Source organism: Bufo bufo, chromosome 3, assembly GCF_905171765.1.
Source record: "Bufo bufo chromosome 3, aBufBuf1.1, whole genome shotgun sequence".
Classification (NCBI taxonomy): domain Eukaryota; kingdom Metazoa; phylum Chordata; class Amphibia; order Anura; family Bufonidae; genus Bufo; species Bufo bufo.
In genome coordinates this window covers 90,926,061-90,951,280 of record NC_053391.1, presented here as the reverse complement: position 1 = coordinate 90,951,280, position 25,220 = coordinate 90,926,061, and the positions used below count along the sequence as shown (strand labels likewise).

The following is a 25,220-nucleotide window of genomic DNA, read 5'->3' as shown; positions in this document are numbered from 1 at the left end:
TCCCGGACCGATCATTGCCCTGACCCGAACTGACTGCATTATAGTGTTTTATCATACAGTCAGTTCCTATCAGATCATGGGTCTATTGTACGGTACCCACATCATTATGAGTACAGTACATTAGACCCGCAATCTGATAGGAACTGACTATATGATAAATCATTATGATGCAGTCAGTGATAGGTAGAAAAGTCCTATATCTATGCATAATATACCTTGAACAATAGTAAGTAAACTAGTTTCTATTTTTTTAATCAATGCCACAGGACTACATTGCATCTTATAACCTATATGCACAATGGCACTTTGTTTTCTAGCCCTATGGAAACTTTTAAAAATAGGTTGCAATGGTATAAAATAACAACAACAAAAATACTCACTTTACCAGTCCCCTGCTTCTCTCAAGACAAAGTTTCCCTGGTGCCCCACCGGCCGGTCCTTGTTTACCAGGCTTCAGTAACGATATGGCCAATTACCAATAACAGGTTGACACCCTTGAAGTGATTGGCTGCAGTGGTCACATGTTGTGTTGACACATGGCTGGAGCTGGGTAAGCAGAGGCTAGCAGGGCACCAGGGAACTGGGAAGGCAAGTACATTTTTGTTCCTTTCTATCATTGCAGGCTGCTTTTGAAGCAAAAAATCATGGTGTTTGAAAATCACATGATTTTCCTCGCTAATCTATATATATTTTGGGGTTTCGCTCTGGTAGATCGGTTAAGTAGGCGCAGTACAGAGGCAAAATACAACTTCTTAACTCAAAACTTCAGTGTTTATTCACACTTGAGGAAATTGTACTAAACAGCACGTAACTTTGCAGTCTTGGTGTTAATTCACACAAAATGGAAAGTTCATATAACACAAGTCACCTTGCTGGCAGTTCGGCCTCCAGTAGTCCACAGCAGGCTTTAGGGGGCCTGTTTTCCCAGCGTGTGGCTCTCAGCCTTCCAGCACGGCACAAAGCCTCAGATCCCAAAAACAGAGACCTCTCTGCTGAGCCCAGCTGCCTACTTCAGGACAGCCAGGTGCTGCCAAAACCCGGACCGGCACTTAAACTCCGGTCCGGTATTGGAAACCAGCCCAGCCGCACATGCTGGGAGGAAAATACCTGCCTTGCTAGACACAACCCCTCACTGTGTCACAATATAAAGAAGAACGTATATATGTATTGTGACGGTCGTAGAAAATATCCCCGTCAAGCATTCCCTTCTTCTCATAAAAGAAAATCACCCAATATTCCATGAGTAGGAATATCCCTGGAATCGCCGAATAATCCACACATGAGTCAAAACTTAATGCTGGAACAAGACTGATTTACTGGTACACAGAACTCACACTTTATGCAGCATAAAACTCCTCCTCTGGGCCAGGCTAGATAATTGAGTTTTAACAATACACACAGCTCAATTATCCTAAAACTCCTCCTCTGGGCCAGGCTAGATAATTGAGTTTGAACAATACACACAGCTCAATTATCTGCTGGCCAGAACATTTACAATTTTTAACAATTTCAGAAAAGTACTTTCTATCCCACATACAAACATAATCTCAACATCCCTGTTCGGTACACGAATACATTCATTCTTGACATTTGGAACCGAACAATATAGACCTTAAAATAGCAGGGAGAGAATTAAACTGAAGCATATAGGCAATTGCATAAAAGTCCTTCACATGCATGTATGTATGTTCCGCGATCACTCAAACAATCGATTTCAACTAAACTTGGTGTACACATCCCTTGCTACCTGGAAAGAAATCTTGTGGGGGTCACAGCTCTCTAGAACGTACCGTTCCTGAGATATTCCCAAAAAATGACCTGCATTAGCCAATACAAGCCTGCAAGTCTTTCTCTTCATATCCCAACTGCCATACACACGGTCACATGAAAAATTGTTGCACGACATTGGTGCGACAAAATGTTGCGCTACACATATCGTCATGTAGCCTGAGCCTTAAAGGGGCAGGGCGCTGTGGAGGTCACTGTTAAGGGGGCATAGGCCACTATTATAGGGGCAGCTGCTGTGGAAGTCACTGTTAGGGTTGAAGGGGCCACTACTAAAAGGACAGCTGCTGTGGAGCTCACTGTTAAAAGGGCGGGCACTGTGGCGGTCACTGTTAAAGGGGCGTTCACTGTGGAGGTCACTGTTAAAGAGGTGTTCACTGTGGATGTTACTGTTAAGGGGGCAGGCTGCTGTGGAGGTCACTGTTAAAGGGGCAGACACTATGGAGGTCACTGTTAAGGGGGCAAGGGCCACTATGAAAGGGGCAACTGCTGTGGAGGTCACTGTTAAGGCAGCAGGGTACTGTGAGGTCACTGTTAAGGCAGCGGGGTACTGTGGAGGTCACTGTTAAGGGGGCGGGCCCCTGAGGCGGTCACTGTTAAGGGGGCGGGCCCCTGAGGAGGTCACTGTCAAGTGAGTGGGGTGCTGTGAAACTCACTGTTAAAAGGGCGGACTGCTGTGAAGGTCAAAGTTAAGGGGATGGGCTGCTGTGGGGGTCCCATTTTAAAGTGGTGGGGCACTGTGGGGGGGTCGGTGTTAAGGGGTGGGGGACTGTGGAGTTTACTGTTAAAGGGGCGAGGTGTTGTAGAGGTCACTGTTATAGGGCATACCGTCAAAATCTTTTAACGACACATACAAACATTAAATGAAATAGATGAAATATACCCGTGCGAAGCCGGGTCCTTCTGCTAGTCTTAAAATAAAAAATTGCACCCCGATTGATATAGAAACTTCATGTTCCACAGAGTTTATACTTTTATTCTACCTTGGGTGGAGCGCTGGTACATTATATTGCAGACTCAATGCCAAGAAGATAGCCTCGTGGTAGATACCGTATATCATATATTTTTTTATTATCAGTACTCTCATTTTGATTGCAGTTTAATTGGCCAATTAAAAATACTGATGCTAAGTGTTTACCAATTAATAGCTATGGGTCATCCTAATTGCTTTTCTATCATACAAATCTGAACTGATTCCAAGTTCACAAAAGGCAGTAAAATGCTATTAGAGTTAATGATTTCCGAGTGTAGATATTACCACTTACTCTGTCATAAACTCTTAAGATAGGGATAATTTCTGATCTTTGACATTCTTATCTTGTGATTTGAAAACAAATGCTCCCTGCAACGCATGTAAAATAATGTTCTTTTGTACATTTCAATCAAAGGTCAAGGAAGTGAAATTACAACAGGGGTGTAACTAGAAAAGACTGGGCCCAAGTGCAAATTTTTTAATGGGGAGGGGTGTTTATGGGGCAACTTCCCCATAAACACCCCTCCCGTGCCTAGTCAAGACCACCTACACTTGCCATACAACCCCCCAACCCACTCAGTAGTTATGCCCCCTTATTGTTCCAACACGGTAGTTATGCCCCCTTGGGGAGAGAGAACCTTAGTTGACGTGAGGAGACTTATAGGCCATACATGCTCCTCTGGAATTCTGGGAAGAAAGGGATGCAAGTGAGCTCTTAACAAGCTTTGCCTCTAATGCCACCAGATGTAAGGCAGCTATCCTATGAGTCAATGTTTGACCCTTTAACTAGGCCTTGAGACATGACTCAGTGTGAGGGGCCCGGGCATGTGGGGGACATTTTTTAGTCTTGGATAACCCCTTTAATATCCGAGTCATGTCTTAAGGCCTATTTAAAGGGTCAAACATTGACTTATAGGATAGCTATGGATAGCCTTACATCTGGTGGCATTAGAGGCAGACCTTGTTAAGAGCTAATTTGCATCCCTTTCTTCCCCTTATTGCCCCCTTCGCAGAAGAATGTCCCCTTAATGCCCAGTGTCACCACACAGGTAGTTATGCCCCCTTAGTGCCCCCAAATAATACAATTTCCCGTTAGTGCCCCCCACACAGTAGTTATGCCCCCTTAGTGCCCCCACACAGTAGTTATGAGGGTATTGTGTGTTTAGTCTCTCTTAGCATGGAAAGTGAGCTACATTTCTATAACTCATAGAGTGGATAAAAGAGTAAATATTTTTTTTTGCCAAAAATAGTTCCTGCCCACCTGGAATGGCAGTGTGGGCAATTCTAGGCAATATATGCTTGTACTGGAGCAAAAATTTATATCTCCTAGTTTACAGGCCATCTTCAGAGCACTGTATCACCTCTTAAGCTGGTCATACACATTAGCCTACGGTATGTCGGCTGATCCTGAAGATTTTGGGGGATTTAGTCGACCATCTGATGTGTATGGCGTCCTCCCAACTGCTGATGTTGGTGGATATAAGGACTGTCATATATATGGAAAGATTGTAATAGATATTTATCTCATGTATTTCCACCTTTATGAATATTTCTATCTCATACAATATATGGTTTATAATTGGTTTTCAGGAAATGGTTGCAACATGTTGTACTGAAGATCGACGATCCGTTTTGCCAACCCCTAACTAAGTAATTAAAGGTCCCTTGACATGGACCGATTATCATGCTGATAATTAGAGATGAGCGATTACAGAAACACTCAATCCTGATAATTGGTCTGTGTAAAAGGTGGCGGCGGCCACCCAATGAACGAGTAAACTCATCAGATGAGGTCATGCCAGCACCAAAAATCATATTTTCTGTGCAGCAGATCTTGCTGCCCAGGAACAATTCATTTCTAGGGGATAGCGATTCCCCATTGCTTATCCCCATACAGCAGAGGTGATTGCTGCATGTAAATGCTGCTCTTTTCTCTTATGATGATCAGGCAATTATCAGGAATGTTTAGTTTGTTCCTGATAATTGCCTAATATATTGGTCCATGTAAAGGTGTGGGCAACAACAGAAACAAATATATCTTCATTTACACCAGTTTTCTGGTGCAAATGAAGCCAGAAATCTACAACAGCTCAGAGCTGTCATAGATTTCTGTTTAGGCGCATGGACTGCTGGAGGATGCCCTTTATGACCAGGCCTGATCCTCATCACAAATGAGACGCATTCTCTGGCAGTGCAGGAGATATCAAGACTGGCGCAGAAAACACTTGATACATTTTCTTGATAAATCTCCCCCTTTAACTGCCACTCCAAAATCTTAATTTTATTTCCTTTGAGCCATTCAGAATTGAACTTTTATGCTGCTTAAAGTTTTAGATCACAAACTGATGGGTCGAGGGTATGCAAATCAGCTCTTAGCAAGCTCTGCCTCTAACGCCACCAGATGTAAGGCAGCTATCCTATAAGTCCATGAAACATTGAAAAAAAAGTTTTAAAAAAAATAACCTCCTTTCCCCATATTATAAATAAATAATTAAAAAAATAAAGATCATAGGCATTACGCCCAAACTCTTATATAAATGTATTTATCCCATACGGTGAACGCTGTAACAGAAAAAAAGGCCAATTCGTCATACATACTCCAAAATGTTATCATGAAAAACCTAAACATAAATATAAAAGTTATGGGGGTCAGAATATGGTGATGCAAATAAAAAAAAAATAATTCCCCAAAGTTTTTTTATTTTTTTTAAGTACTAAAACACAAGAAAAACGATGTAAATGTGGTATCGTTGTAATCATACTGACTCAGAGAATGAAGGTAACAGGTCAGTTTTACCACATAAGAAACTCAACGAAATTCATGAAACTATGGTGGATTTTGACGTTTTTTCCCAATTACACCTTTTTTAGAGGTTTTTTCCCCAGCTTCCCACTACATCGTATGCAATATTAAATGGTGCCATTAGAAAGTACAATAAAAAACCAAGCCCTCATTCAGCTATGTGAACAGAAAAATAAAAAAAGTTGTAGCTCCAGGAAGGTAGGGAGTAATAGTTTGGACTTTTTTTTCTTGTGTACTCTTATATTTAAAATTGGGAAAGGGAGTGATTTAAATTTTTATTTCTTTTGTATTTTTACAAACATATTTTTCTCAAAATTTTTTGGCCCTCTTAGAGGACTTAAACATGTGAACACTTGATTGCTTATACCATATACTATTTCAGGGTATGGGATATTCACAGGCTTCCTATTAAGCCCTGCAACGCTTAATAGACAGTTTACTATGGCAGACCTGGGAGCCTTCACAAGATCCGAGGCTACCATAGCAGCCTTTCTGCACCCCACAATTTTGCTGCAGTAGTGCTCATCAGAGGTCAGAGGCAGCCCACACCCTCTGACTATCCTCACAGATTCCATGATCACAATTAACCACAGTTTCATAAGGGTTAAATGAACGAGATCAGAGTTATCTACAATCCTAGTCATTGCACCTTCCACATACGGAGCAGGAACAGCTGGTGAGACCATTCCATAAGCCCCACCTTTCATATATATTTATGTGAAGCAGTTGGGAAGGGTTTAAACATTCATGAAAGTCTTTTAAATTTGATTTGAGCTATCTTGCGTGTACTTACTGGGAGTGCACTAGAGAAGAATTTGTACAGGACTAGTACTGCCTCTGCTGAGCTTGTCTGTCGATAATGTACGTAGTCCTATTTGATATGTTTTTTTTACCTTTTTAAAAAAAAATATATAATAGCCCAGTGTATGTAGTTGACTAACCAAACTGGAAAGAATTTTCAATTTATATTTCTCCATCTACTGTCATTGAGTAAAAGTTAAACTCCCGTTTTTTCAGAGGTATAATGAAGGTGAGCTTTGTAGAAGCATGCGGTCTTCTTCTGGGCAGTACTTGTGTTTTGTTGGAAAATCCACAATGTACCTGCTAACGTGTGAACGTGCCCTTAGGAGTAGTTTATTTAAAGCTTACAAGATATACTGTAACTGGATGAAGGAATAATTCCGTATATAATTTTAGGACTTTTCTTTGTAGGAGAAAGAGAGACCATGCAGAAACTGAAGACCATGGTGAATGTGAAGACAGGATACAATCCGAAGAAACAATCGAGAATGGAATCTGTTTTGATAATGAAACATTCTCTGAAAAGGACAATGAGGCCCTTGAGAATATAACACCTTTTTAAAAATACATTTTTACTCCATTGAATGACTAGAGAGGATCGCCCTACCCATGTGTCTGGTGACCTTATCCTGCAGGATCTAGGCTTGTGGGCTAAAGTATAAATCACAAGTTTCCTTATTACAGAAGACTCAGTATTTAAAGGGGTTTTCTGGGAGTTTTATAATGATGACCTATCCTCTGGGTCTAACACTCTGGTCCCCCGCCGATGAGCTGTTTGAAAAGTGGTAACCAAGCACAGCCTGTCCATTGTATAGTGGCTGTGCTTGGTATCGCAAATTAGCCCCATTCACGTCTATGGGGCTGAGCTTTGCCTAGGGCAGTGATGGCGAACCTTTTACAGACCGAATGCCCAAACTGTAACCCAAAACCCACATATTTATCGCAAAGTGCCAACACCGCAATGTAACCTGAATACTACAGTCCAGTATAGTATATCTATCATTTAGCTATAATAGCCTGCCTACATTTAGTACGCTGCTTGTGCTGTTCATAGCGCGCTGTGCGCTGATAAATGGCAGGAAGAGTCTAAGGCATATTGATATGGCTTAGACATTTTCAAGGGTGTGGGTGCCCACAGAGAGGGCTCTGAGTGCCGCCTCTGGCACCCGTGCCATAGGTTCGCCACCACTGGCCTAGGGCATGTGACCAATGAACATGACATCATGTGGCCTAGGAAAAGCTGGAGGAGGCTGTGGCGCTACTGCGAGCACTGGTGCCTTCTCAAACAGCTGATAGGTGGGTGTACGACCCCCACCGATCAAATACTGATGACATATCCATCAGTGTAAAACTCCTAGAAACTCCTTTAGGGCCCTATAGAATAATTATCCATTTCTTTCATGTCTATTCAATATTTCCAGACAAGAAAGGAGGCGACTGAGCACTGACTTGTGCCGGTAATAGCCTCATTGGTTGAGCTGATTATAATGTTTAGTTGAATCTATGCATCAGGACTCGGGTTATAACTAGACTGGTATTTCCCACTTTTTAATTGTAAGGGAATATCCAGTTTTTGAGGTGCAATATCATGTGTCATTGAATGATGAATGCATTTTAAAGAGCCCCTTTAGGTTTACCAGCTACCCAAGTAGTGGTATGCACATTCATAAGTAAATTAACTATTTTTTATGACCTTCCAATAAAAATGGTAAGTAGTATTTGTGATAAAAAGATTATGCTATTATTTGTAATAAAGATATGTAACCTCTGCAGAGAAAGTAGTCAGTCTAGTAGATGCTGCTGCCAATTACAAGCAGGGACTCACAGCAGCAGGCATTACTGCTGAGGTGAAGTGGTCTACAAATCCCATGACCACTTGCTCCACCCTGCAGCTAATAGCAGGGAGACCAGGGGGAAAGGTTAAGGAAGAGAAACAGCAGCCATCTTAGAGACAGCAGGATGGCCAGCAGATAAAGAGACTGAAAGATCTCCACAGACAGAAGAAGTGTTCCCTGCCTCTGTGTAGACATTACAGCACAGTCCTGACAGCTCCTGTGTTTCCAGTGTGATAAGGGAAAGCTCAGCTGCTGCTTTAACCCTTCAGCACAACCCAGACAGCTCCTGTGTTTCCAATGTGAGAAGAGAGAGCTCAGCTGCTGAATTAACCCTACAGCACAGCCCAGACAGCTCCTGTGTTTCCAGGTGAGAAGAGAGAGCTCAGCTGCTGAATTAACCCTACAGCACAGACAGCTCCTGTGTTTCCAGTGTAAGAAGAGAAAGCTCAGCTGCTCTATTACCCCTACAGCCAAGCCTGCATCCCAGGAGGATCTTCCCCCGACTCCACTGCCATCCAAGTTTTTGAATGCTGCAGCACCCAGCTGGTTCCCGGGCAGGACAATCAGAAGAGCACCAACATTGGCGCACCAATGTTTTCTGCAACCGGACCCCAACCTTCGGACTGGGTTAATTGCTAGACAGTAGGGTATAGCAAGTTGAGTGCTAGGAGTAGATAGCTAAACACAATACAAATATACTTTATTTGTCTGTTAAAGGATATTTGGTGTGCTTACCATCACTGCTTATGATTACAGGAGTTTTTCAAAATAGCAATCTGTGCTTGGTTCCTTTTATTATGTTATCTTTTATGTTCTTCACCGTTGTTCACCCTTTCCCAAATAAATCTGTTGATCAGTTAACTCTTTCCTAGGGTAATTATGTACTGAGCAAGGCAGGGGTTTCCCCATTTGGCCCCTGGCAGAGGCGGAAGACCCTCTTGCTATCCTATAGAAGTCCAAGCAAGATTATGGTGGAGGCACTGCGTCATAGTAAAGTGAGAACCACCACACATCCTTCCTACCGAGGGCTGCTTAAAGGAGTGTTACAGATATTCTTATAAAAAGTAAAAAAGTAATCTCCTTGCCACAAAAACCTTACCTGAGGTTCTGGAAGATGGAGATCTTTGGAGTTCTTCCTTCATATTTACAAATTTACTGTCATTTTCTATATTTCAGGTATGTCCCCTTGTGTGCCAAGTCTGTGCGGTCCACAAAGAGATCCGGTCTATAAAATGGCTGCTGATGGAGGGCCATGTGACCAGGCAAATCACCTCCATGTGATGCCTCCTTTTGCACCTGCCATCTGCTCTTGAAATGGTGGGCGTTTAGTGCAGGTGCAGAGTGTTTGAATAAAGAAAACACCACATGGAGGTGATTTGCCTGGGATCCTCTATCAGCAGCAATCTTATGGACAGGACCTCTATGTTGACAGATATACTTAACCCGTGGAGGACCCGCGCCGTACATGTACGGCGCAAACGGACGTGACTTAAAGACCAGCGCTGTACATGTACGGCGCGAGGTCCGCTGGGCTCTGGGTGAAAATTGCGTGGGGACCGGAGCATGATGGCTGCTCTTACCGACAAGCAGCCATGCCTGGTAAGCATTGGGTATTTTGGCCCCCTTGAAGCTCCGTGCGCTGCGATTAGCCGATCAGTGAAGACCGGCATATCGCAGCGCCGGAAGCACATGTAAGCTGCAGAGCGGGGAGGGGAGGGGGAGGTGACCAGTGCTGAACAAGTTAGCACCTGTCCTCTCCGAGGTTAGGCAGGGGACACCAGTGTTTGGAGTCCCCTGCCAGCGCTGCGCTTTGCTGGAACAATGCTCTAGCCAATGGCAGCGCTATAGCTGCACAGAAAAGGGCAGAACCTCCCATTCTAGCTGGTGACTGCATGCTGAGAGGTTCTGTGCTTCTCTGTGCTCGATCTGCTGGGATTTGTGATTCTACCACAGCTTTCAATGCCTTTACTGCTCCTGTATAGAAGAAGAAGAAGAAGATCTGGAACATCTGCTGCAGCGATTTTTTTTTCCTGCAGCAGAAGTTCCAGATCCCTAATCCACCCCCCTTCCCAAGCCCTAATCCCTGTCCCTATCGGGGGGATATTGTCTTTACAATATCCCCCCCGTCTGATTTTGCCTGCAGTGAAGAAATTTTGACTTTTTTTGTCACTTTTATCTTTCTTTCTTTTTTCCTGCTCTGCACCACTTTTTCTGTGTGCGAGCTGTGAACGCCAAGTGCTGATCAGTCCGTACTTCACTGCTCAGCACCTGGGCTCTTTTTTTTGGCGCAGATATATATTTTTTTCATCTGTCCCCTTTTTTTCTTTTTTTTTTTAAGAAGTAATAGTTAGAATCATATACGGTATATACAGTACAGACCAAAAGTTTGGACACACCTTCTCATTCAAAGAGTTTTCTTTATTTTCATGACTATGAAAATTGTAGATTCACACTGAAGGCATCAAAACTATGAATTAATACATGTGGAATTATATACATAACAAACAAGTGTGAAACAACTGAAAATATGTCATATTCTAGGTTCTTCAAAGTAGCCACCTTTTGCTTTGATTACTGCTTTGCACACTCTTGGCATTCTCTTGATGAGCTTCAAGAGGTAGTCCCCTGAAATGGTTTTCACTTCACAGGTGTGCCCTGTCAGGTTTAATAAGTGGGATTTCTTGCCTTATAAATGGGGTTGGGACCATCAGTTGCGTTGAGGAGCAGTCAGGTGGATACACAGCTGATAATCCTACTGAATAGACTGTTAGAATTTGTATTATGGCAAGAAAAAAGCAGCTAAGTAAAGAAAAACGAGTGGCCATCATTACTCTAAGAAATGAAGGTCAGTCAGTCAGCCGAAAAATTGGGAAAACTTTGAAAGTAAGGGCTATTTGACCATGAAGGAGAGTGATGGGGTGCTGCGCCAGGTGACCTGGCCTCCACAGTCACCGGACCTGAACCCAATCGAGATGGTTTGGGGTGATCTGGACCGCAGAGTGAAGGCAAAAGGGCCAACAAGTGCTAAGCATCTCTGGGAACTCCTTCAAGACTGTTGGAAGACCATTTCAGGGGACTACCTCTTGAAGCTCATCAAGAGAATGCCAAGAGTGTGCAAAGCAGTAATCAAAGCAAAATGTGGCTACTTTGAAAAACCTAGAATATGACATATTTTCAGTTGTTTCACACTTGTTTGTTATGTATATAATTCCACATGTGTTAATTCATAGTTTTGATGCCTTCATAGTCATGAAAATAAAGAAAACTCTTTGAATGAGACAGTGTGTCCAAACTTTTGGTCTGTACTGTATATATATTTTACTTTTTAGCTAGTGTTCTTTTTTTTTCATGTGCAGTAAATTTTTATAATGCAGTGTCTGCATGAACGCACCAAACGTCCGCTTGCATGCGTTCTGCAGCCCTGAGCACCAATAAGTACAATTTTTATCAATTTTAGTTAGGTAGTGTTAGTGTAGATTTTTGCACGCACATTATATCTGTGTGTGTGCACGTGCGTCCTGCACCTGCTGAGCGCTGATCAGAAACATCAATTTTTCTGACTGGTCTGCTCAGTTTACTGTGTACATATATATTTTTTTTCGTGTAGTTAGTTTTATCTATATATATAAATCTCCATATACATATATATAGAAATCTATTTTAGTTAGGTAGTGTTAGTGAAGATTTTTGCACGCACATGATATCTGTGTGCGTGTGTTCGTTCGTGCGTCCTGCACCTGCTGAGCGCTGATCAGAAACATCCATTTTTATGACTGGTCTGCTCAGTTTACTATGTACATATATATATTTTTTTGTGTAGTTAGTTTTATCTATATATATAGATCTCCATATACATATACAGTATATAGAAATCAATTTTAGTTAGGTAGTGTTAGTGTAAATTTGTGCGTGCATCCAGCAATTTAAAAAAATAAATAATTTTCTACTCTTTTCTCTATATTTCAAATTTATAACAAGCCCCTTCACGTGTGAAAACACTACATACACACCCCACACTAAATAAAATTTAACACATTTCACACAAAACACCCCAATAAAATAAAAATGTCCCGTCCGTCCCAACGAGTTTACTCAGCTGAAGAGGCATACGCGTATCTTGCCTCTGATACTGAGTCGGCCAGTGAGGGAGAAGAAGATGCCACTTTCCTCTACAGCTCTAACCCCTCAATCATCATCCGCTGATGAGGGACCATCTAGAAAGCGCCCCAGGGTAGCAGCGGAGGCAGCCCCCAGAGTGACCCCATATGGACCCCACCCCCTGACGATTATCAGCCCCAAATTCCGGATTTTGTGGGCAACTCCGGAATACAGATAGACTGCGCGGGCTTCACAGAACAAGATTTTTTCAAAATCTTCTTCTCTGAAGATTTTGTAAATTTAACGGTGGCCCAAACCAATTTGTATGCCCAACAATTTATAGCTCAGAACCCTACCTCGCCATATGCTAGACCCCTAGGTTGGATCCCAGTAAGTGCAGCAGAGATGATGAAGTTTTGGGGACTCGTGCTGCATATGGGCGTAGTAAAGACAATATTGGAGTTCAGACATTTTCTACCAGACTCCAATTTACAGTAACACCATGACCCGGAAGCGTTTTGAGTCAATTCGGAAATTCCTACACTACAACGACAATACACAGTGCCCACCCCAAAATGACCCGACATTTGACCGTCTGTCAAAAGTTAGGCCCGTCCTTGACCACTTTAACACCAAGTTTGCTGAGGTGTATACCCCTGATAAAAATGTATGTGTAGATGAGTCCCTGTTACTTTTCAAAGGGAGGGTTAGATTCTGCCACTACCTGCCTAGAAAACAGCCAAGGTATGGCATAAAAATGTACAAAATTTGTGAGAGTAGCTCCGGGTACAGCCACAAGTTCTGCATTTATGAAGGGAAAGATTTCCGCATAAAACCCCCAGAATGTGGGATTTCCTGCACCCACTGCTGGATAAGGGTTACCACCTCTATGTGGATAACTATCATACCAGCATACCCCTATTCATGTCCCTAACTGCCAGAAGTATTGTGGCTTGCGGCACAGTGCGCAAAAATCAGAGAGGCCTCCCTAGATCCTTGGTAGGGCAACCACTGAGAATGGGTGAAAGCAACGCTCTCCTCCATGAGAACATGCTGGCGGTTAAGTACAAGAACAAGAGGGATGTCCTTTTACTGACCACCGTTCACACAAATACCAGCTCCCCTGCTCATGTGCGAAGTACCACTACCACTGTCCGCAAACCAGTTTGCATCCTGGACTACAATAAGAACATGGGAGGGGTTGATCTTTCAGATCAAGTTCTGAAGCCCTACAGTGCCAAACGAAAAACAAATGTGTGGTACAAAAAGCTGCCCATACACATTGTACAGGTGGCAATGTACAATGCGTACATGCTATTTCAATCTTCAGGCCACACAGCAACTTTCCTCCAGTTCCAAGAGGTGGTTATCAAGGCCCTAATTTTTCAAAGCCAGGCCGGGAAGGGTCCCAGTACTTGAGGGAGTCATGGTGCCTGTGTTGTACCAGGGCTGTCTGGGGGACTTGACCTTGCTGTCTGGGTCAAGTCCCCCAGACAGCAAGGAAGGAAAGGACCCAAAAAAGATGCAGGGTGTGTTCCAAAAGGGGGAAAAGGAAAGACACCATTTACCACTGCGAAACCTGCCCTGAAAAACCAGGCCTGTGCATGCAGGAGTGTTTTAGAATCTACCACTCATCCATGGAGTATTAATTTCATCCTTGATGTACCATGTAATTTTACCACCTTATACCTCTGATTTAGTCCGCATAGCTTACATATCCACGTTTCACCAACCACTACATTTTCATTTCTGTGAAACAGTGCCCTTTCCACCCCTTAAAATGTTTGTATGGGGGTCCACTGACCAAAATGGGGTCACTTCTTGGGGTTTTTAATTTCTGGGGACCTCAGGAATTTATTTAATGCTACATGGCAGCTAAAATCCATGTCTGTTTATTTAGGCCTGCAAAAAAATGTTTTTGCACTTTGCCTCTGGAGAGCTGCTCTGCTGTGCGCCAATACAGCAGGCTACAAGCACATATGGGGTGTTTGCAAAAAAGGGAGAAAATGGGGAACATATACTGGGTGCATTTTCTCCTTTAACCCCTTGTGAAAGTGAAAAATTGTGGTCTGCTAGCAATTTTTCATTTTTACAAATGTGTGCTTTGAAATCCTTTTGTGAGACACGTGTTTGCTGAAAAGTACCCTTTCTACACCTTAAAATGTTCGTACGGGGATGATGTTTCCGAAATAGGGTCAATTCTTAGGGTTTTTAATTTCTGGGGACCTCAGGAATTTATTTTATTCGACATGGCAGCTTAAATACATGTCTGCCAATTCAGGCCTGTCAGCAAAATTAATATTTTGCAGTTTGCCTGCTGTGCGCCCATACAGCAGGCTTCAAGCACATATGGGGTTTTTCCTGAATGGGGAGAAAATGTGGAACACATCCTGGCATACATTTTCTCCTTTAACCCCTTGTGGGAAAAAAATTGAGGTCTGCTATTTTTTTTTCACAAATGTGTGCTTTGAAATTCTTTCACAAGTGTTTCTGTCTTCTGTGAGACACCTGTTTGCTGAAAAATACCCTTTCTACCACTTAAAATGTTCGTACGGGGGTGCTGTTTCCAAAATGGTCACTTGTTGCGTTTTTTGTACTGGGGACCTCAAAAACATGGCAGCTAAATTCCATGTCTGTTTATTCAGGCCTGCAAAAACCATATTTAGCTGTTTGACTCTAGAGCCCTGCCATGCGCCTATACATTATTTTTTGAGCACATATGGGGTGTTATCGTATTCGGGGGGAAATTGTGAACAGAATAAGGGGTGCATTTCATCCTGTTACCCCTTGTGAAAGTGAAAAATGTGGGTGTAAAGCAACTTTTTCTGGAAATTTTTTTTATTTTTCATTTTTACAGCCAAGCGTTTCCTAATTCTGTGAAAGGCCTGATGGGTCCAAGTGCTCACCACACACCTTGAAATATTCCTTGAGGGGTGTAGTTTACGGAATGCGGTCACTTTTTGGGGGTTTCCACTCTAGCGCCACTTCAGTGTGTATTCATTTGCAAGATGGCGCCTCTCAATTATTCCGGTGAAATCTGCCTAACAGAAGCCATTTGGTGCTCCTTTCCTTCTGACCTCTGTGGTACACCCATATAGCAGTATACAAGCACATATGGGGTATTGCTGTAATCAGGAGAAAATGGGCAATAAATTAGGGCATGCATTTTCTCCAGTTGCCCCTTGTGAAAGTAAAAAATTTGGGCCTAAATTAAATCTTTCTGGAAAAAAATTAAATTTTTCATTTTCACAGCCAATTCCATGAATCACCTTTGAGGCTGTTAAGGAAATTATCCAGCTTTTCTGAAAGTGGATATAAAATTCATAAGATGTTTTTCACTTTTCTGTGGACGTGATATAATATGATGACATTTGAAAAAAACAAGCATATAACAAGCGTAAGCTAAAAACCTATAGAAGTGAGCCGTGTGTGTTAATATAAGATAAGATTTGTACGTGCTAAATCGCAAATATGCATCTCTTGCTAAAAAAAAAAAAACTTAACTCATTAGTTAACACATTTTTGGAAAAGTGAAACTTGTAAAATACTAACCATTCAAGAAGTATTATTTGTGTACCAATCAAAAGCCATTATTGAAATGTCTGTAAACCAATCATGTTTTACTTTGAGGGGTTACACCCTTCATGTTGGGTTCCTGACAAGGTTTTGAACTATACTCAGACTTCTGTCATTTTCCTCCGTCGATGTCATTCACCTGAACACGAGGCAACGATTATCATGTGGCTGACCCTTGGCCTGCCACAACATTTTCTAGTGGAGAATGCGGGCACCACAACAACGCTCCCAGCTGAAGATCGCGATACGGAGACCAGGACCCAAGAAGACCACGGTACGTAACCCATTGTGTTACTGCCTGTCTCCTGAGCTCTGCTCGCTGTTCTGAAGTGTGGTGTGTAAACGTGGTGCCTGTACCGTGTTCTGGTGAATGTATTATTTCCCCTATATGTGCAAAACTGTTTTTAGGCGTATGAATGCACGAATGTGTGAGTGGCTGAGATAAGCTGAATCTTGGAGGGGTCTGGCCCTGCTCCTCCTGAGCCAAGCTGAAAGTCTAGAGCTCGCTGACTGGCTTGTTCGGTCCCTGACTCTGGAGGCCTCTGGTTCTGGTGGAGAAAGGGTTGACGGACCTATCCTGGAGGAGGCTGTGAGAAGTGGCAGTGTATAAAGCTGTCCAGTAAGATTGGATAGGGGCCCTGCAGTTCCTTGTTGGCACCTGAAAAGGCGCCTGAGGTCAGGGGTTGTTCCAATATTATGTCATACTGTGTGGTTTCATATGTAGTGAGTGCCTGCTGATATTGTGTGAGGAAGAATTACTGCATTGTTGCCAATTCCTGTGCTGTACAGTATATACATGCGTGGGTATTATGATACCAGTTTGGATTGGGTGGTTGCAGTTATAATCATTTGGATTGCAGTATTTGCTTGCTTCCTGTGCCATAGAAAGAACGTAGAGGGGTTTAAGGGGTTTCCAGAGAGTAACCCCAGAGAGGACGTGTGAGTTACTCTGTGTGAGGGCAAGACTATATTGTAGTATTGCCAGACCAGTGGATCAGTGCTGCCTCTGAAGTGTGCCCACAGCACCACTGGTAGTAGAAGAAAGTGGTGCCGCCTCGGAAGTGTGTCCACGGCACCACTAATAGTGCTGCCTCGGAAGTGTTTCCACAGCACTGTTGTAATTCACCAGGTGTGTGAGTACCTGGATAGTGAATTACAAGGAGCCACCCACGGGATGGGGGCTACACAGAGTAAGCGTTCCTCTGAGAATGGAGCAGAGAAATGGGTCTCTGCAATTAATATTATGCAATGCTCAAAGGGCACTGAAGCAACCAAAGACTGTAGACAAATGCTAAAGAAATTGGGAGCAGGTGTGAATGGAACATTGGATGAACCAGGATGGCAAAAATTTTTCACAAATTTTAAGGGGTGGTTGGAAGACCATGACAAATATGACCAGGCCACAATGTGGTATGATGTAGCCCAGGGAATGTCTATGACACTGACAAAGGGACTATGTATGAAATATGGGATGAAATTAAATTTCCAACAAAAGAATTAAACATCCCTTCTGAAGTACGGTGTATTATCCCCCATAAACCACAAAAATCTCTCCCTCCCACAGCACCACCTCCATATAATGGCCCGGAGGGGTGGACTTGTCCTAATTGTGGACAACAGAACCCAGACTCAAGAGAGAGATGCTAAGCCTGTGGGGGGCCCAAGCCACACTTTCGTGTGGGCTTATACCCATTAGTCAATAAGACCCTCCCCACAGTAAAAGCTGGGCAACTGGAAACACATGATTATGAGGTTTATAGGCCATGGACTCCTAGTGAGTTGCTGGCTATGTGTAACACTTTGCTAGACCCCCGTACTGTCCCCAGTACTTTCCTTCGTAAATTGGAAAGTATCCAGACCGCATATAAAGCCACTTGGGTGGATCTGGAGAGTCTTCTAGAGACTAAAGGAGGGGAAGTACTTAAGAATCAAATGATGGCAAAGGCCCCTGGTACTGTCCCTGTGGATAAGGCCACAGACCAGTCAGGCCAGGAATTTATCATGGCCCTTAAACCCTGGGTGAAAGAGCAATAGGACAATCAGACTGACACATTTATGATGCAAACACAAGACGCTAAGCAGACTGTAGCTGTCTAGGCCACAGCTTTAGAACAGCTCTGGCTTGACTATGGGTATGAGACAGGAGACAGTAAGGACATGAGACTACTAAAACATACATTTATGTCTGGATTAAAAGCACCCATACAGGATGCTGTAAAGAAGGCTCACCCTGATTGGCGGACCTGCCAGTTCCCTGACCTAGTGGCCATAGCAAAGGGAGCTGAGCTAGACTTGCAAAATAAAAAAAGAAGCCAATAATGGCTAACCAACCCTTTAAACCTAAGGGCAGGTTCCAGGAAAGGGTACCAGGTGGGGATCAGTCTCCATGTAACTGGGACCAAGTAACATGCTGGAATTGTGGGAAAAAGGGGCATTACTCAGTCAAATGTCCCCGGAGAGGTCAGGCTACTGCCCAGACCTCTCAATGAAGTGACGGCGGCAATCCTGTGAGTTCCCTCAACGTTAACTATCCCCTTGACGCAACCCCAGGTCCACAACTAATCATCACATCCACATGTGAGGACACAGGGAATTCAATAGATTTTTTTTGTAGACACATGTGCAGCCCATACCCTAATACAAGAAAAATATGTGCTGAGGAGCTTATCTCCCCAGATTACATCTACTGTCAAAGGGTTGAGGGAACGTCTGTTAAACTCCCACTAACAAAGCCTGTTAAACTTAACATTCATGATACCTTATCTATTGTCACACGTGTGTTGGTAAGCTCAGATATATTTTCTCTACTGCCCTACATTCTGTGTTGCAGTCCTGGCAGCCGGCCTATTCGGACACTGTTCTTTTACAATATATTGATCATCTGTTGCTTTGTTGCCACAGCTCTGAACAGTGTAATGAAGAAATTTTATCTTTGCTTATTTTCCTTGCTGAAAATGATTGTAAAGCCTCCAAAGAGAAGGTGCAACTTTGTAAATCTACTGTGATTTTCCTAGGTCACTGTATTTCTTCAGGTACTAAACACCTCACAACAGAGGGTTACTGCTATACAGCAGCACCCCCTGCCAAGTACTCCAAGGGCTCTGCGTGCCTTTATTGGTCTTGTCAGTTACTGTCGCCCCTGGATTAAGGATTGCTCTCAGATGATGCAGCCACTATATGACTGCCTCAAAGGAGAGACCTTTGAAATCACACTAGGAGCTGTGAGTGCATTTCATGCATTACAACTAACTCTCACCACAACACCAGCATTGGGCATCCCCAATTACAAACAAACTTTCACATTGTACTGTCACGAGCAAGGGAGATTTGCCTCAGGTGTACTGATGCAGAAACACGGGGACCGTATGCGGCCCATTGCATACTATTCTACCAGTTTGGATTGTATTGACACACCACCAAACTGAAACATTTGTCCAGAATCACAAAAACATGAGATGACACTACTCAGTCCCCACATTACCTTACAGCGATGTACTGTTCTAAATCCAGCTACTTTGATGCCAGTGGATTTAGAAGAGGAGGGGGGAGTGGGAGTAGTAGAAATGCCTGATCCAGTTGCAAATCATAACTGTCATGAATTGATGATTGCAGAAACAAAAGGGTTACCAAATGTTACTGAAACACCATTAACTATTCCTGATGCTGAGTATTTTGTAGATGGCTCCAGATGGTGGAATGACGAACAAGGACACTTTGTCACCGGGTATGCGGTAATCCAAGATGGTAAGGTAATCATACAAAAGCCACTCCCATCTTGTGCGTCTGCACAGGAGGCGGAGTTGAAGGCACTCACTGACGCATGTACAATTGGTAAGGGACTGAGAATAAATTGTTACACTGATTCCAGGTATGCTTTTGGGGTAGCACATGACTTTGGTGTTATCTGGAAAACTAGGGGATTTCTGACTTCATCGGGCAAACCAATAAAAAATTCAGAAGCAGTACAGAGCCTCATAGAGGCCCTAGAGCTGCCCACAGAGGTAGCCATTGTTAAAGTGCCAGCCCATTTGAAGCAAGATGATCCGCTAGCTGTGGGAAATGCTCAAGCAGACCAAGCAGCTGGTCTGCCGCTCCTGACATTGTTTTTTCCAACTATGCCAGATTTGTCGCTCTTGCAGGAATTACAGGCCCAGATAACGCCTCAAGACAAAAAGGTATGGATGGAGGCGGGGGCCACGAAGACAGGAGAACTCTGGCAGGTAAATGGCAGAACATGTTTGCCTCAGAGTTTGTATCCGATGATGGCCAATTTAGCACATGGCCCTACTCATTTGTCGAAAGGAGCTATGAGCGCACTAGTGTTAGAACATTGGTTTGCACCTGGAATTCAGACCCTCTTTGAAAAGTTTGTTCAGGGTTGTCTTACATATGCCAGACATAACCCTGGGAGGTTTGTAAAGACCCCCCAGAAACACACTCCCAAACCCTTGTACCCGTTTCAAAGAGTGCAGGTGGGTTACATACAGCTACTCAAGGTGAGCACATATGAGTATGTCCTTGTAGCCATTGATGTATTCTCAGGATGGCCAGTAACTACGGCCACAACCAAAACTACTGCTAAGAAAATATTGTCAGAGGTAGTCTGCAGATATGGGATTCCAGAGGTGATAGAGTCAGACAGAGGTACCCACTTCACTGGGGAGATAAATGGGACACATACTGAAGACCCTAGGGATCACACAAGCTCTACACTCTCAACAGTATGGAGTCACTATAGTGGTGGTCCCAGATGGAATCACTCAGGTTGTACGGTTACTGCATTTATTACTTTCTGTTCTGTATTAAGCAGCTCTAGGACCTAAATGGAAGTTCGGATGGAGACGCATCTTTGGCAAGAAGGAAGTGTCCATCCCAGGTTTCCCATCACCAAAGTGTCCATAACGTTGACTAGAGGAGGTTGAAGGTGGACTTTCAAGGCGGTTCCAGGCCTACTCACCATATTGGTCAAGGGATATGCCATGATTGACAGCACTGTCCAACCAAGGGACAGCAACGCCCAAGATGATGTTCATCTTCCTGATTCTACAACAGAGGACCACAGCTACACAGAAACTTTTAGGCTTACTGCTGATGCTCCTAGCAGGTATAGCTGACCTACCAGCTCCTAGAGATTCTAACACAGGAGCAGAATAAGGTGTATCTAGAACTATAGACAATGATGCATGGAACAACAATGCTGCACCTACATCCACTTAGTGTGTGTTTGTGTGCCGTATGTGGTTTTAATAAAATGTATGTATGCTTAATCAAATGACAACTACTAGACAGACTGGAATCGATGCTTGCATCGCATGGTCTATGCAGCTTATCTGTATACTCTGTGAAGTACGGGCTGTCTAAGAGGTCATTTGTTTGTTCAGGCAGGTTAGTAGTTAGCAAGACACATACACACGATACAATGAAGCCTTCAGAACAAAACGTCTACCACGTGAACAGAAAAATTGAAAAAAAGGAGGGAAATGTTAAGGAAATTATCCAGCTTATCTGAAGGTGGATATAAAATTCATAAGATGTTTTTCACTTTTCTGTGTACGTGATATAATGTGGTGACATTTGAAAAAAACAAGCATATAACAAGCGTAAGCTAAAAACCTATAGAAGCGAGACGTGTGTGTTAAGATAAGATTTGTACGTGCTAAATCGCAAATATGCATCTCTTGCTAAAAAAAAAACTAAACTCATTAGTTAACACATTTTTGGAAAAGTGAAACTTGTAAAATACTAACCAATCAAGAAGTATTATTTGTGTACCAATCAAAAGCCATTATTGAAATGTCTGTAAACCAATCATGTTTTACTTTGAGGGGTTACACCCTTTGAACTGTGTATAAATAAAGGGTCCAGGACACTTTCATGTTGGGTTCCTGACAAGGTTTTGAACTATACTCAGACTTCTGTCATTTTCCTCCGTCGACGTCATTCACCTGAACACGAGGCAACGATTATCACATGGCTGACCCTTGGCCTGCCACAACAAGGTCAAAGTTCTCACTACACATCTTGAAATATTCCTTGAGGAGTGTAGTTTCCAGAATAGGGTTTCCACTCTAGAGGTACCTCAGGGTGTCTTCATATGTGACATAGCTCCCAAAAGCCAATCCTGCAAAATCTGTCCTCCAAAAGCCCTATTGCGCTACTTCCCTTTTGAACCCTGCCATGCACCCATACATCATTTTCGAGGACATATTGGGTGTTGGTGTATTCGGGGGGGAATGGGGAACAAAATGTAGGGTGCATTTTGTCCTGTTACCCCTTGGGAAAGTGAAAAATGTGGGTGTAAAGCAACTTTTTCTGGAAAAAATTTACATTTTTCATTTTCACAGCCAAGCATTTCCTAATTTTGTCAAAGGCCTGATGGGTCAAAGTGCTCACCACACACCTTGAAATATTCCTTGAGGGGTGTAGTTTCCAGAATGGGGTAACTTTTTGGGGGTTTCCACTCTAGGGCCACTTCAGGGTGTGTTCAATTGCAAGATGGCGCCTGTCAATTATTTCGGTGAAATCTGCCTAACAGAAGCCATTTGGTGCTCCTTTCCTTCTAACCCCTGTGGTACACCCATATAGCAGTATACAAGCACATATGGGGTATTGCTGTAATCAGGAGAAACTGGACAATAAATTAGGGCATGCATTTTCTCCAGTTCCCCCTTGTGAAAGTAAAAAATTTGGGCCTAAAGTAAATTTTTCTTAAAAATTTTTTTATTTTTCATTTTCACAGCCAATTCTATGGATCACCTTTGAGGTCAAAGTTCTCACTACACATCTTGAAATATTCCTTGAGGGGTTTATTTCCAGAATGGGGTCACTTTTTTGAGGTTTCCACTCTAGGGATACCTCAGGGTATCTTCATATGCGACATAACTCCCAAAAGTCAATCTTGCAAAATCTGTCCTCCAAAAGCCCTATGGCGCTACTTCCCTTTTGAACCCTTCCATGCACCCATACATTATTTTTTGAGCACATATAGGGTGTTGGCGTATTCGGGGGGAAATGGGGAACAAAATTTGGGGTGCATTTTGTCCTGTTACCCCTTGGGAAAGTAAAAAATGTGGGTGTAAAGCAACTTTTTCTGGAAAAAATTTAAATTTTTCATTTTCACAGCCAAGCATTTCCTTATTCTGTCAAAGGCCTGATGTATCAAAGTGCTCACCACACACCTTGATATATTTCTTGAGAGGTGTAGTTTCCAGAATGGGGTCACTTTTTGGGGGTTTTCACTCTAGGGCCACCTCAGGGTGTGTTCAATTGCAAGATGGCGCCTATCAATTATTCCAGTGAAATCTGCCTAACTGAAGCCATTTGGTGCTCCTTTCCTTCTGACCCCTGTGGTACACCCATATAGCAGTATACAAGCACATATGGGGTATTGCTGTAATCAGGAGACAATGGGCAATAAATTAGGCCATGCATTTTCTCCAGTTCCCCCTTGTTAAAGTGAAAAATTTGGGCCTAAAGTCAATTTTCCTGGAAAAAATGTTTTCATTTTCACAGCCAATTCCATGAATCACCTTTGAGGTCAAAGTTCTCACTACACATCTTGAAATATTACTTGAGGGGTTTAGTTTCCAGAATGGGGTCACTTTTTGGGGGTTTCCACTGCAGAGCCACCTCAGGGTGTCTTTATATGCAACATAGCTCCCAATTACCATTCCAGCTAAATCCACTCTCCAAAAGCCATATGGTGCTCCTTCCACTCTGAAGCCTGCTGTGCGCCCATACATCATTTTCTGAGCACATATGGGGTGTTTCTGTATACTCCAGAATCAGGGTAATAGATTTTGAGTTTTGTTTGACTGTTAACCCTTGGTGTGTTGCATAAAAAATAGATAAAAATGTAAAATCTGCTAAAAAAAAATGAAATTCTCAAATTTCATTCCCATTTTCATTTAATACTCGTGGGGCAATAACGATAATGAATATGGGTATTGAAGTATACGTCCTCAGTACTTTATTATTATAATGCTAGAATAAGATAAGGGGGTAAATACCCACACAACAGCTGACAGCTGAATGAGAAAATAAAATATCACTAAATTGTGGGACCTAACATACTACTGACGCCACTAAGAGAGGGTTGTATGTATGACAATGGTGTGACAGGTGGGTCCCACAAACTAGAGCCACCAACACTAAAGGGCTAACCACCATCTGGTCATGTAACTGAACCAAAATAGGGTAATTTAAAGCAGGATAACTAGCACAAAGGACAACACTTGCAATGACTGGCAGCGCGCATAACCATCACTACACTGAATAAATTAAGGTGCTGGACTGGGGCACAGAAGAGAGCTGCTGTATTGACTGGTATGCCAACAATTACCGAGTTGTGTGGTTATATTGACAAGACCAAAAGTTTTACCGACAGCACATCTGACAAAATCTATTTTATTAGGTCATTTTTAAACTGTAAGTCAATTTCAGGGGATTGATCTTGTAAAAATGACATCAAGGGGCGGTGATTGTGACCGCATCCTCTTGCAGAAAGAAGCGCGGTGGATCTTTAGATTAAATACCATCAAACCTTTCGGCCTTAATGATGCCATCTCGTTTGTGCCGTTTATTTAATGCTTGTATCTTGCCCCATATATGTTAACTCTGCCGTGACTTTTGTAATCTTATAGAATGCATGATTCTATTCAGCTCCATCTGTCTTGTACTCCGTTAGTTAGGGGTACTAATATGCATTAACCTGTATCTATTCCCTTTCCACTGGCCTTATTCTACAGATTGATACTCCGATGTTATGTTTATGCAGAGCCGCCTTGTAGTTCTTCTTATACTGTCGGCGCATTTGCGCTTTCCCCGGGACTAACTTTGTTCGCCCGCCTGTTTGCTAATGGGTGTTCCCTAGCCGTGCCTTCTGGCCGGATTGGTTGTCAGTGCGGGGGCGTGTCCGGCAGGGCGGGGTTATTGCCCTTTTAATTTCGGCATCTTGCGAGCCGCTTCGCGGCCATCATAGCGCCAATTGTGTTGCACACCAGCACGCTGCCCCTCAGTTTAGAGGTGGACGGCTTAGGCAGGGTTGTAGGGTCCAGCTATCACGCCGTGCCTCACACTAGAGGTATTCGGCTATAGGCAGGTTATCCTACATCTGTCCTTTGCTTTAGCTTCAAGTGATACCGCACACCAGAGGTTACGGGCTTAAGCTATGGTGCACTCTGCTCCTGATAAGGTGCACTTTGGTGCACGGAAACGCGTTGAGCAAATACTATACATGGCGGTGGCCGGAGAGTCGGTGGTTGTTGGCATACCAGTCAATACAGCGGCTCTCTTCTGTGCCCCAGTCCAGCACCTTAATTTATTCAGTGTAGTGATGGTTATGTGCGTT

General features: G+C 43.1%; 1 protein-coding gene across 1 annotated transcript in view; it reads left to right on the top strand.

Annotated features, from left to right (window-relative positions):
* CLTRN (collectrin, amino acid transport regulator) overlaps positions 1 to 7,098 on the top strand; it is a 91,543-nt gene extending 84,445 nt beyond the window's left edge. The window contains exon 6 of the mRNA XM_040423318.1: positions 6,774 to 7,098. Coding sequence (XP_040279252.1) covers positions 6,774 to 6,924 — 151 coding nt within the window. The 3' untranslated portion in view covers positions 6,925 to 7,098. The remainder of the gene's footprint in view (positions 1 to 6,773) is intronic.
* The last annotated feature ends 18,122 nt before the right edge of the window (positions 7,099 to 25,220 follow it).